Source organism: Antedon mediterranea, chromosome 2, assembly GCF_964355755.1.
Source record: "Antedon mediterranea chromosome 2, ecAntMedi1.1, whole genome shotgun sequence".
In the NCBI taxonomy this organism is placed as follows: Eukaryota; Metazoa; Echinodermata; class Crinoidea; order Comatulida; family Antedonidae; genus Antedon; species Antedon mediterranea.
Window position 1 is genome coordinate 23,122,863 of NC_092671.1, and position 14,111 is coordinate 23,136,973.

Sequence of the window (14,111 nt, forward strand, 5' to 3'; positions counted from 1 at the left end):
CTTACATTTCTTCCATAATTTGTAGGTTTTCTTTTTTTTCTTCATTAATATCTGGAAAAAGGAAGAGAAACTTTATTTTACTCATGACTGTGTATGAAATGGTTAAAAATGTACAATGATGATGGTGTCTGTTTAGTGTATTGAATTCTATTGTACATAGTAATGTAACAAGTAGAACTGCGGTTAAAATGGTATTCAATATATTAAAATTTTTTTACTACAAATTGTAATTAATTGATGAGTTGTTTTGCAATATTGAAGGTGATGATGAGTGCAATATGCATGCCTGCATAGACAATCAGGAGATCCGAATGATCAGATAAGAGCCGCCGAATTGACTTTCCGTACTCGGAAAAAGGGGACCCTTTGTTTATACCTAGCATCCCAGCCGTGGCTTCTTTGATCATAGTTAATGTCATCTCATTCTATTTATCAACCATTTTATTTTATTTTATTTTATTTACTTTCAGTTCAGTTTCAGATTTTATTTCCCACATAAATATAATACAATACATACATTTATCTTTTTTTAAATAAAAATGTGTGTGGAGAATGCATTAAGCCAATTTGGCTTTAGGTCTGAACCTCCAGATGAAACAAATACATTTACATGTTTTATAATGTTGAGGGTATTACGCTATTTGTTTCTTAGATGATGAGTGCAATATGCACGCCTGCATAGACAATGCATGTCTCCCTAACTGAGGATCGAAACAGCCATATATCGGTGCCATATCAACTACATTAAACAAAGTAATTGGCTTATATATATGTTTGAAATTAATGTAGCCTAAGGCATGTGTTTGGACTTTATATAACAGTATTTAATATATTTTTTGGAATTGTGAGCATGTGTAATTATAAATGATGGCTGTCCTGGGATACAACCCATTTTATTTATTTTTCACTAATTCGATAATTAAATAAACATTATTGACAGCAGTTTACCACCAGAGCATAGAGCAAATGCTCTAGCCTCTATGATCAGAGAAAGGAACTAAAGTTCATTGACATTGGCACATGGTCTAATCAGCATCTCTTTACATATGCCATACCAAAGCTAAAAACTTTTAACCAGGTACGTACTTGTATGTTCTATAATTAAATAAACAACCACCCAGACTAGTCTCTAGAGGAGGCCTAGGGTAGAGGGTGCGGTACTCGGACGATAACACTATAAATGTACACAATTGCTAAAATTGTACATTTTGACAAACTTTTAGAATTTTAATAGAAACTTACAAATATAACTGTAATAATAATTTAGTGTCGACAAAAACAACAACTATTCATATCTAGAAGGGCCCTGGATTACCTATAGACCTTCAAGGATCGGTACTCGGACGCGTTTTTTGGTACTCGGACGCCCTCAATGTTTTGTTTATATTTCGCATTTTTTCAATTAAAATTTTTTTTTTTTTAATATACAAATATAATTATTTTATTCTTTATATTTACAAAAAATTATTTATAATATTTGATTTTTATAGAGATATTGAATTACTTTAGGGGCCGTCCAAAAACTAATTTTACGCGTGTTCCGCGATTTTACCTTCATAGTTCATTGAACCTCGTTTCCGCGGAATGTGCGATACAAAAATATTCATTCGGAATGCTCGCGGAACGCAATTGATGAATATTCATATCAACAATCAAAATGTTGCCGCCCACATATCGCGAGTTCCGCGGGTGGCGGCCTAATAAATAGATGAGATAATAGTACAGAATAGCACGTTTTTTTAGGTCTAGCTAGGTTGGCCGACTACGACTACAGTAGGCTAGTACTCTACTAGGCCTAGTCCTACTTAAACTACTCTGATACTAATGGAGAAAATGATACGAAAACAATTTGTTTGTAGGCCTTAACTACAACTATTCATACAAAGGGTTTCAACCACGGTAAAATTCAAGCCCATGACATTATGTAGTAGAATATAAATTATAGTTATTTTCCGTGTTTCGATTTTTAAAGCTTTTTTTTAATATAAAATTCAAAACACGGACGGACGCCGACCCCTCTCTCTCTCTGTTAGTTTAGAATTAATTCTGCACATGTATTGTGGAATATACCATTTCTTTGAGGTCGGTAAAAACGCGTTCGTTAATTTAGTGTACGACGTTAAACAAGATTTTTCGATGATCTGTCGGCTGGATTATTTAGGTGGGTGCGATAAACTATAAATATAATATACTTCCAACGATCTTCGGATTGAGGTGCGTTTTAACTTGGTTACTAAAAGTGGACACCCCTAATTTTAGACGTATAATGGACTGCACCATGCAGGAACGCACATGGTATTTTCTTATCAGAGGGTGCGTGGAGGATGTATGTACACGACACGACGCCGTGTGAAATTTCTTATCAGAGGGGTGCGTGTGTGTCAAATGGAATTGTTTTCCCAATGAATTGAATTGCATGTGTTCTCGATCGGATCGGCGGTGGGAGGATAGGCTAGGAGTGCGTGTAATGCGTCGTAATCTGATTTATTATTTTCTTTCTGTACTGTACACAGGGGACTATCATTGTTTAACAAGCAAGCATTTCATAATAAATCTAGGCCTACCTTGGTAGTTGTTTTTACCAGGCTAGCGGCGTGGCAATGACAATGTGGCGACAACGTTAAAAAATGTAAACGCAAGAAGGAGGCCTCTGCAAGCAAGGGAAATCCCCTTGCAAAGAAGTCAGGCGAATATGTTTGCGTCTCGTCCGAGTCGTTGTGTAAACAAATCTTCTTGACATTATTTTCTATCTACTTCAGGGGTTTTTATTGTGGTAAAACTCGGGAAGGGCACTCACATTTCATTTATTATTATCTATATATTTATTAATAACAAAAACAAGATCAGACACACGAATGGATATAACAATTGTAAACAATATTGAAATATAATTTGTTCTTCTGTAAAAATCAATTACCGTAATACCTGGCTGGCAAAGCGTTATTCAAACGAGCACTATATTCTCTAGTATTGGCAATACTGCCGCGAGTTCCGCGATATTGTAAGGCTTTCGCGAGTCTCGCGATATTAATTAATATTCATGAGTTCCGCGAGAAAATCAAGCTTGAATGATTTTGCCTCATTACCGCAAGAGACGTTCACTTTCATGGTTGAGTAAGTAATAGGGTATGTTATCGCGGAACTCGTGGAAAATTAGTTTTTGGACGGCCCCTTAAAAAATGCGACTAATTAATTTTAGTGATTAATTACATGTTTCTATATATAGCGCCACCTACTGTCCGACTTCTAAAACAGGGTACCATTTTGGTTCTTGGTATTTGAAGCCCTCTATCAGACATATCCACGTGTAGCGGCAATTTTTTTTAACAACGAAGTAAGAGTTCAGAACCAACTATTAAAATCAAATTTTGGGTTAATTTTACACATTTTAAATAATTTTGGTGTAGATTTTATAGACCTATGACCTTATAAGTTTCTTTAAAAACCCAAAATCACGCGTGACCTTGAACTTGACCTCACACAAATTACTGGTTTTAGAAGCGATGTTCATGGAAAATTGTAATTTTTTTTGGTTACCCAGCAATGTGACATCGGTAATGAATAATTCATGAAGAAAAATTATTTGATTGGTCAATATTTTATAAATATTCATAAGTAAACAGTATCAGGTGTCCGAGTACCAACAATGTCCGGGTACCGCGCCCTCTACCCTAGGCCTACTAATTATTTTTTAAAAACACATTTATTTTTCAAAATTGTAAAGGTTTTGAAACTTGAAGACCAATCAAAATAAAATAAATATACCTGTTTCCCTTGTTTCAATTCACATATTACTTTATTTGTTTGTATAATCCACATGTTTATGCCAAGTTTACGACGTGTATTTACAACACAGGCGCAGACATTTTGTATTGATTGAACCATGGAGTTATACTCAATGATTGAACTGTGAATTCTGGGTGAGACCCTTGACCTTTCTGGATTTATTTTGGGGCAAAATTATTTCTTGACCTTTGTTTGTTTTATCTTTATCTTTATACTGGGTGACCTCTTCAGTCAAAGACTGATCTCCCAGAGGGCCCAGTTGGTGATCAGTGGCTGTGATGTACTAATACACCGGGGTAACCCCCTACTCGTCTCGAAAGATGTACTAGGTTCTTTAAAGTGCACACGAGCAAGTTGTGTACACTGGACCTACGGTTTATAGTCCTTATCCGAGAAGACTCGTTCTACCACCAGAACCATGGAGTGAGTGAGCCTCGAACCCCTGCCAATGTTATGGCTACGTGATTACGGTTCCACTGTCTTAACCGCTCGGCCACTCACTGACCTAGCAGGTTAAAACAATATTCAGATGGAAAAAAAATCCCAACACTTACATTTACAGCAATTTTTCAAAAATAGACATATTATTGGAAAGTAGAGGAATTACCGAATTACATAAAAATATGACAACAATGCGTACAATATCGCTACAAACGTGATTCCTTGTCTGTGGGGATTCCCTTGATGATACAGCCCCACACAGCCCGTAAACAACATTGCAATGTAATAATAATGCGGCCTACACTATAAATGATTTAATCCTACCTTGGGTTAGCGAATTATAAAAAACAACCCCTAGGCTAGGACACCAACAAAATATATGCAAAATAAATATATATTCCATGTTAAGATTTAAAGATGTATTGTCCCTTGAAACACAAAAAATGAAAAAAAAAATATTCTAATTTTAAATTGGCCATATCAAAGTAATATTAAAGTTATTCACTTTAAGTCGAAAATTCGAGCCAAAAACAACAGTTTACGTAATTAACAGGTAAATTAATTAGATTACATTTTGTCTGAGAAATCGTCGCAAGCGAAAATAAACAAAGATTTCAAACCATGAGTATGCATTATGCATGATGCTAATTAGGATTGTTTACAGAACTCATCACGGTTGAGAAGGTGTTTTCACACAGATCGCGAGGAAGTTTTATGATTATGCATACAGAGTAGCCAAACAAGCGCATTGCATTATGGGATATGTTTTGATTGAAAACTTTGACTGGAAGTCAAAGTTATTTTTTGAACAAAAAAACATCTGTATTTCGGTTAAATTATTTTTTTTTGACTAATTTTTTGTGAAAGTTAAGAACTATTATGATACTTCAAAATGACCCACTTTTTTTCGAAATTAAAAAAAAAAATTTTTGTTGGAATTAGTCAAAGGGACAATACATCTTTAAGATATGCCTTTTAAATAATTATTACAATTTACATGTGTAAAGAAAATGGCCGACTAGAATTTGGATAGAGGCAAAAAAACATGTGAATTGTGGGAACAGTTTAGAGCAGCTAAGAGAGTACTATATTACGTTTCATGTCATGCGACACAAAATCCAGGTACACGATCTTAACCCCTCGTACCGAGTAAACGTGAGAGGTTGCTGTAAACAGAGTATCGTGTTTTATGCCATGTGACCAAAAAAAAAACTAGGTCGGCAGTCTTTTTGAGCGACCGATTAAATGTTCTGGTACTATATTTAGAATGAAATTTGTTGACAATCTTTTTTTGTCGGGATCGTTTCTGGATCAACTGGACGTTCGCTATATTATCATTAGTTGGCCTAGGTCATTGTGTTGGATCGTGCCTCTACGTTCGTTTACATCGTGGGAAATTTATTTCGCCGTGAGTAGGTAAACACGCAAGAAGGAAACGATTACGATTAAAAAATATTATATATTTCTTATTAATTTTAAACTTGGTCCTCTGCCAGTCAAAATTAACATTGTTACTTCACCAAGAACATCGTAGGGTTGTTTATTAAGGTTCGAACTACCTACAAAGGACTTCTTTCTTGTGTTAAGCTCAGTTGAAAACATCCAGAGGTCGACTACTATACTTTACTGTAGCTGAAACTAAAAACATGAAAAATGCTGACGTGATGACCGGCGTAAATTTTGTCACGCCATCGTTTTTCTATTTTTTTTGCCGATGTACCTTTGTTCTAATTTTAAGGGCTGGAAATTATAACATTCAAACACCGTACTGTTAAAATAGATTTCTTTCAGATTACCGACTTTTATCTGAAATATAAATTGATATATCTAGTATTTTTAGTAACGGTAAATAGCGCGATATTAATACTGTCATAATAATATGAAGATACGCTCCGATACGATTAACATGAGTTGGCGCCAAGTAGCAAGATAGAAGGTAATGCAAAGCGACAATTTGCTGTCACTCGCTCGCAATCAACTAAGCCTAGCCTAAATTGCGGTTATTTTTTCCATTTTTTACGTTTTTGTGAACTGTTGATGGGTTATATAATCATTGCGCTACAAATACAGCACTGTACATTTTATTTCACTTAATTTACGAAAACTGTTTTTGCTTCACCGTATTATTAATATAAGACGTTGGTTTGGCTTCACCGTATACGGCCTTGCCGGCCTAATAATTATTATACCGTGATGTTTGCCGCGAAAGGGGGTTCCCCGATTAGTTGATAATTTGCAAGAGTCCAAGATAATAGAAAACACGACTCTGTGACACAAACGTGTTCGAACGGCTCCATTTCGAAAAGCGTGTTGGGAACATGGTTTTTCCCATGAATATTCAATTAGATGCACTTATTAGAACGGTTGTCAAACATGTTTCAACGATGGTCAAAATTGAAACGCTTTCTTGTCGTTTGAAATGATTTACCGAAGGCGCCTTATTTTCCCGTATAGTGATTTTTATTTAATAAACAACTCCACATTCCAACTTCATTTTTTTGTTATTGCTTTCGACCGATACTTCGCCAGTGTAGCGTAGCAAAAAGCTATACAAAACAACCTTATTGCTACACATTTTGAAAATTGTGTAGCAAAAAATACAATACAAAACTATGTTTCTCGACTTAAAAATCAGTTTGATTAGCAATATTGCTAAACAAAATTTTTAAATGAAAATTTTCCCTGTTACCATTGATATGATTTGATGGTGCTTTTCATTTTATATACAGTGGGAATCCCGACCATAAATCCCGGGGGGATTTTACGCAAATCCCAGCAGGATCCCGCCGGAAATCCCGATTTTTTTCATTTTAAATTCAAGCGGGATCCCGACAGGATTTGCTTAAAATCCCACCGGGAATCCCGACCATAAATCCAAGTGGGATTTTACGCTTATCCTGCCGGAAATCCCGATCGTTTTCATTTTAAATTCAAGCGGGATCGCAATGGGATGCACAGCTGCTTGACATGTGAATGACCTGTTGCTCTTAAAGATGAGATTCGAGAAGGTAGAACGATAGCTTCTATAATTATAGGTGGTGGCTGTGACTTTAATACACACAAATTTATTTTGGGACACTGGCTTAGACGCTCTATTTATCACTGCTTATGCCCCAGGCCAATCTGCTAGAAATCCCATAGAATGGGTATGTGGAACATGCATGTCTAAACTGACATCATTATGGCTGCCTGATAAATTGAATGGAGAGGATCTCTGTTCAGAATTATACATATGTATGGCGTTATGAATAAAAGAATATCTAATCCTATTTGTATTGCTTCTAATTGCTCTTATCCGTCAACTTCTATTCACAGTTATATTAAAATTAAGGGAATGGGTAGTATCTTTCATGATGGCAGACAGCTTTCTAACTCATCAAGGTTACAGACACTTAATGGTTTTTCCTGCGATTTTCATAATGTGCACTATTTTCTTTTTGTCATTGTAAGATTATTAAACCAAATTATAAAATTACTTGTGTAACAATGTTAACATGAAAGATAGAGGGCGTAGTGGCGAGCTATGAGATGACAACCATTAAACAATATATGAATGTTACCACTGACGGTGAGTGCCTTTATGTAGTATTATTGTCGACGTAAGTCGATACATGGCGTCAGAAGTGATTATATATCAAGGAACTGTATGTCTTCTCGAAGAGAAGACCGAAATCACCTACCGGTACCTCGGAATTATAATCCAAAACAACCTAAGTTGGAATAAACAGACTGATCGAGCTATAGCCAAAGCGACCCGCATCTAAAATTTTAATAAAAGAAATTTTTATCCTGCATCCAGAAGTATAAAGGCAAAACTGTACTCGACACTAGTTAGACCATACCTTGAATACGGTAGTGAAAAATATCACTTCCCTAGAGAAAGTTCAACGGCGAGCTGCACATTTTGTTTATAATGATTATTCCAGGAAGAACAGTGTGACTGATATGTTAACCAAACTAAATTGGATGATGTTATAATCTAGACGAGAAGTAAACCAGCTTACTTTCCTCTATAAAATTATTTAAAATAAATCAACATTAAACCAGATGCCTGCCTACCGAAGATAGATAGACTACAAAGGGGTAATGCCGCCTAACTTATTGAAGTAGCAGCAAAAACAAATATTTATTTAAATTCGTTTCTACCGAAAACGGAACAAATTACCCCAAGTTACAATAGAAGCCCCAAACCTTGACAAATTCAAAGAGATTATCTCAACTTAGGCAAGCCACTCTCCCAAGGCCTCTTTGTTAGACTTCCAAGTGGAGTTTTTAAGAGGATAACAACCAAGTACCAAGTTTGTGAAGGATCGAAGTTTGCTGTAGAGAAATAGTTAGAACTATGAGGTAGGCCTAGTTGTACCCAGTATACCATGTACAGGCTGAAGAGACATGTACATGAGTACGTGTATACAGTGTTTGTGACGTAACATGAGCTAGCTACGACGAGAGTGTGTGTGATATTGTACTAGATAAATGAAATGGAGGCCACTGCAGAACAAGCGCACACTGTTCCAGATCAGATAAATGTTCCATTTAATTTACCAATACCTTTGAAATTAGACATAAAAGGTAATGTGTTTACGAACTGAAAAAAGTTCAGAAGAATGTGGAACAATTATGAGATAGCAGGTGGACTGAATAAGAAAGGTAGTGAACTAAGAACAGCCACCGTAAAACTTCGAAAAGAAGCCCATGGGCTTAAACCTCGAAAAGAAGCCCCATGGGCTTTTTTTCAAGATAGTTTTCAAGATAGACTACTAAGTACTATACTGTATTAAGAATGTAGGTTAATTAACTGAACGTCAAAGAAATAAACAATACAAACACGTGATTAAGAGTTACTGTAGTAGGATAATTTAGTGCCAGATACTTGTGATGCAGACTGATGATAATAATTAATATGTATGATCGTGTTTATCATACATTTATTTTACAGTTTATTGTCTTCCAAATAGTGCTTTGATCGCATCTTGTATCTTTTTCTTGTCTGCTTCGTTGCCAAATATGTAAAATCGGCAGGGAATTTCCACACTTCCAACAAGTAAGATAAGATAAGGGAGCGTGCCCAAATGTTTTACTCCGTTAAACTTGTTGTAACGCAATTTTTACCGTAATATGCAAGCTAATTTAAATGGGGTTGGGCGTGTTCAGTGAGGCATATCAAGCCCTCCCTTTACTAGCTACTATGCTGTTGTTATCACTCCATTGTTTAACGCGTAATTAACGGGAGACCGGACATGCTGTTCAGTGTTGCGTAACGATGATTCTAACGCGTTATTAACAGTCCTTGTTATGGTATGTTGCGTGAAATCCTATGATGACTCAAAATAACGGGTTATTAGCAGTCCGGTCATTGTTGTTACAACGCATTGTAACAACGTATATAATTATATTTATTAAAATAATCATGTATAATACTATATCCTAGGCCTACCGTAAAATAAAAGTATATATAGGCCTAGGCCTACACGGTAAAATAAAAATATATAGGTCTAAGCATACTACAGTATTTACGATCCGATTCATGGTATTTTTTAGCCTGGTACGTCGGGCGACACTTGTCTAAATTTCTAATAGCCGACTTTCACTTGAAAAAAAATACGTATTTTTTATCCCTGGATGTAACATGATATTGACGCGAATACCGCACTACAGAGAGCTAGGCCATGAACGATTCGTTAAAAGTACACCGCCAGACAATCGCGTAGCTATTGTTTAGATTACATACTATAAACAATTAATAACAAAGAAAGCCTAGAAAGATAAGCTCCTCCTCTCGTTAAAATTGTTAAATAATTTTGCTTTGACTGAGCCATTTTGTGACGGTTTCAACTCTTATCCATAACATTTCATTAATTAAACAATCAAATAGATTTGCACTTTAGACAATATTTTTAAAAATAATTTACTGTATCAGTTCAGACTGTGAAGAACATGGATTTCGAAAGGTACACTTTATTTAACGCCAGGAATTCTTCTCACGGAAAAAAATGTGCTGATTGCAATTTGCATAAGCAACCAAAGATCCTGTATCTTTCTGGGATTCTGCCTTTTCCCCAGATTTATTGTTATTTGTACACGACATAAAACCTCAGTACTGTGGAATAATGCTACTCTATATAGGCCTACTGTCATTCAATACTATCGTCCGTTAGCTCGGCGTTTAACGGACACAAACACTCAGTAACCTGTGGAATAATGCTATACTCTGTATGCTGTCATTCAATAATATCGTCCGTTAGATCAGCGTTTAACGGACACAAAAACTCAGTAGATTGTGGAATGATGCTACTCTACTGTAATTCAATACTATCGTCCGTTAGATCGGCGTTTAACGGACACAAAAACTCAGTAACCTGTGGAATGATGCTATACTCTATATGCTGTCATTCAATACTATCGTCCGTTAGCTCGGCGTTTAACGGACACAAAAACTCAGTAAATTGTGGAATGATGCTACTCTATTGTAATTCAATACTATCGTCCGCCGTTAGCTCGGCGTTTAACGGACACAAAAACTCAATACAGTATACCATGGAGCTATAAAATTGTATAGCTCCATGAGTATACTGTGGAATGATGCTATGCTGTCGGCGTTTAACGGACACAAAAACTCAGTAAACTGTAGAATGATACTACACTCTATATAATAGGCCTACTGTCATTTAATACTATCGTCCGTAAACTCGGCATTTAACGGACTCAAAAACTCAGTAAAACTGTGGAATATGATGCTATATAATACTGTCATTCAATACTATCGTCCGTTAGCTCGGCGTTTAACGGACTCAAAAACCCAGTATACTGTGGAATGATGGTATACTCTATATGCAGCTGTCATTCAACACTATCGTCCGTAAACTCGGCGTTTAACGGACACAAAAACTCAGTAAATTGTGGAATGATGCTATACTCTATCTGTCATTTATTACTATCGTCCGTTAGCTCGGCGTTTAACTGACACAAAAACTCAGTAATATAACCTGTGGAATGATGCTATACTCTATATACTGTCATCTATCGTCTGTTAACTCGGCGTTTAACGGAACAACGCACTGAATTGTAAATTCGCGCTTGGTTGAGAGCCAGTAGGGGAATTCCCTTTTTTGCGACGCCTCCCTACTGCAAGAAGGCAATTGCACATTGTTTTTATATATTTATTTTATATATATACTGTATAAGTGTTTTGCCTATTACACCATTTAGGCCTAAATAGATACAATCGAGTCTCGGTTGGGGCGACTTTTTCTCATTCTCCCAGATTTCCTCATCTTTATCGTTTCAAAAATTAATTAAATAATTTTCAGTGTATCACCGGGCGGTTTGGAATTTATTTCTATGCCTGTTGTGTTTACAATAATTGTTAATGTACACAGTTTTTTTTTTGTATTTTGTAAAAAACATGACACCCTTGCAGCATCACGGAGGCTGCCAAAAACACCGTGGTGCGTGTGTACATCGCATCGCGTTGATAAAAAACCATGTGCTTGCTAATAACGTGACGTCATATTGCCCAAAGTTTCATCCTCTGTTTTTGGACACACTCGAGGTCAGCGATAGTTAAAGTAATAATTTATTTACGTAATACAATAATTGTTAATGTACACAGTTTTTTTAGTATTTTGTAATAAACATGACACCCTTGCAGCAGCATCACGGAGGCTGGCCAAAAACACTGTGGTGCGTGTTGTACATCGCTTCGCGGTGATAAAAAACCATGTGCTTGCTAATAACGTGACGTCATATTGCCTAAAGTTTCCTCCTCTGTTTTTGGACACACTTAACGCGCGCGGCAGCTACAGTCAGTAAATGTTTTAGCTCTAGATAGACGGCGACCGGTTTCTATATTGTTTGGTCCATACCATCGTCCATAAAGGCTATACATGCTGATACTATCGATACGACAGTCGGGGTTTTATCCGTGTTTACAATTTCGCCATTTTTTTTTTCGGTCAAGTGTACGGGGTAAAAAATAAAAAAGGAATTAACGTCAAGCATGCTAAACAAAAAATTAGTTTATTATAGGAATGTTCTATAAGTTGAAAATGTTCAACAAAAATTGTGGAATTGTAGATGCTGATAATTTAATGTTGGGTAAGGTTGTTTTAACAGCATTTTTTTTTTGCCGTCGAAATGACGGTTTACCACAACATCATCTGCAGTTTCAAGGCCCTTTCTACAGCAATTGCCGTCGATCTTCATGTTATTATTAGATATTATTGTATTGAACTCTGTAATGTGTGGTGTGATATTGTCAGTACAAGGGTCCGTTAAATGAGCGTTTAACGAATATAAAACCGATCTGTTAGGTCGGCGTTTAACGGACGAAAACAACGGACGTTGTTCTTCCGTTGTACGCGTTAGATAGTAAATTCAATTTCATTGTACAGTATTAACCATGATACGCTCTACTGAGTACAGACCGCCCAACTCATTAACGTTTTGCATATTATTAACGCATTTAAACGTCTATTAACGGAGTAAAAACATTTGGGCACGCTCCCTAAGATTAGATAACTTTTATTGATCCTCAAAAAGGAAATTCATTGCTCGTCATAATAAAAAACAAAAGAAAACAAAATACAAATATAGCATATAACCATTCATATAAAAACATCTAAAAAATACAAAATATGTTAAGTTAATATCTTCTGGACTTCCTGTTGTACTGGATGATACCGGAGGGAATAATTTGTTTTCACACTGAGGAGCCTCAATCTACCACTTGGATTAAGTTGGTCTATGATTACTTTGTGGAGAGGATGAGAGGCATCCAACTCAATGCGTTCGAAATCTTTCTGGAGGTGTTCTAGGTGCACATCGGTAAAGGAAGGCAGTTCCAGACCAGCTCGACGGATGAAAGTTTCAAGGCGTCCTTTATTCCCTCCGGTAACATTACCAGCTCAACAGGAGAGGCATGTCAGAGTCATGTTGAGTGCGTTTGGAGGCGATGACCGCCTTTTTTCCGGCTCCAAAATTTTGAGATAATTCTCTCGTTTTTTTTATATATATTGCCTTATTTGATGACTATGCTTTATACTTTTCAAAAGAAGAAGGTATTGTGACTAAAAGGAGGACAGTTTCCATCATTGTACTGGTGTTTACGTTCATTAATTTTGGCCTTTGACAGCTAGCCCCTGTCAATACCAATCAATCATTTTGATTGACAGGCTTACCTTAGGGCTTCACAGGTGTGCTACTCGCTATGACGTCATCCAGCTGCGGCGTTCAACGTACTACCTTGGGTAGCCAGATGGAATTAACTAATGACATTGACGTGCCATCAACTAGTACCAGTGATCTACTATCTTCTGTAAGTGAAACTACTATTCACCAACCAGGTGATGTTTTAATTAATGAATTGTTGTGCTTTCTCGTTAATAACATGGGTTCAATGACTTTTGACCGTCTTCACGCTATCACTGTTGCAAATTTCACGTTAAATGACATTAAAGCTGCAAAGGATTTACTATGTGCGCGTGTCCCCGATAAGGAAAATAATGTGCACATACCAAGACGAAAAGGTGATATTATAGTAACTGACATGCTCAGTTACCTGGTAAATTGTGATGCATCGTCTTTGCCTACATTCACAGCTGCAAATCTGTCTAAAATCCCATTTGTAGATGTGGAACACATTGATGCAACTTTGCTGCTCAGAGAGGTTCACAAACTGCGATCGGATTTTACCATGATGAAGGCAGATATCGCTTATGCAACTAATCAGAAATGCAAATTGGCCCAGCAAGTGAGAGAAGCTATGCAGACACAGCATTCTCCTGCACCGACTACCCGTAAACCTGAGAATTATCCAACAAAGCAAATAGTTATTCCTGACGAACCGTATTATAAACCACATGATTGTAAGAATTCTCAAATTC

At 36.4% G+C, this 14,111-nt stretch overlaps 1 protein-coding gene across 3 annotated transcripts in view; it reads right to left on the reverse strand.

The window, feature by feature from the left end:
- The window catches only part of LOC140040727 (histone-lysine N-methyltransferase SETDB1-like), a 373,841-nt gene that overhangs the window by 329,137 nt on the left and 30,593 nt on the right, over window positions 1-14,111 (reverse strand). For all 3 annotated transcript variants that reach the window (XM_072086876.1, XM_072086874.1, XM_072086877.1), the window contains exon 3: window positions 6-51. In XM_072086876.1, coding sequence (XP_071942977.1) covers window positions 6-51 — 46 coding nt within the window. The remainder of the gene's footprint in view (window positions 1-5; window positions 52-14,111) is intronic.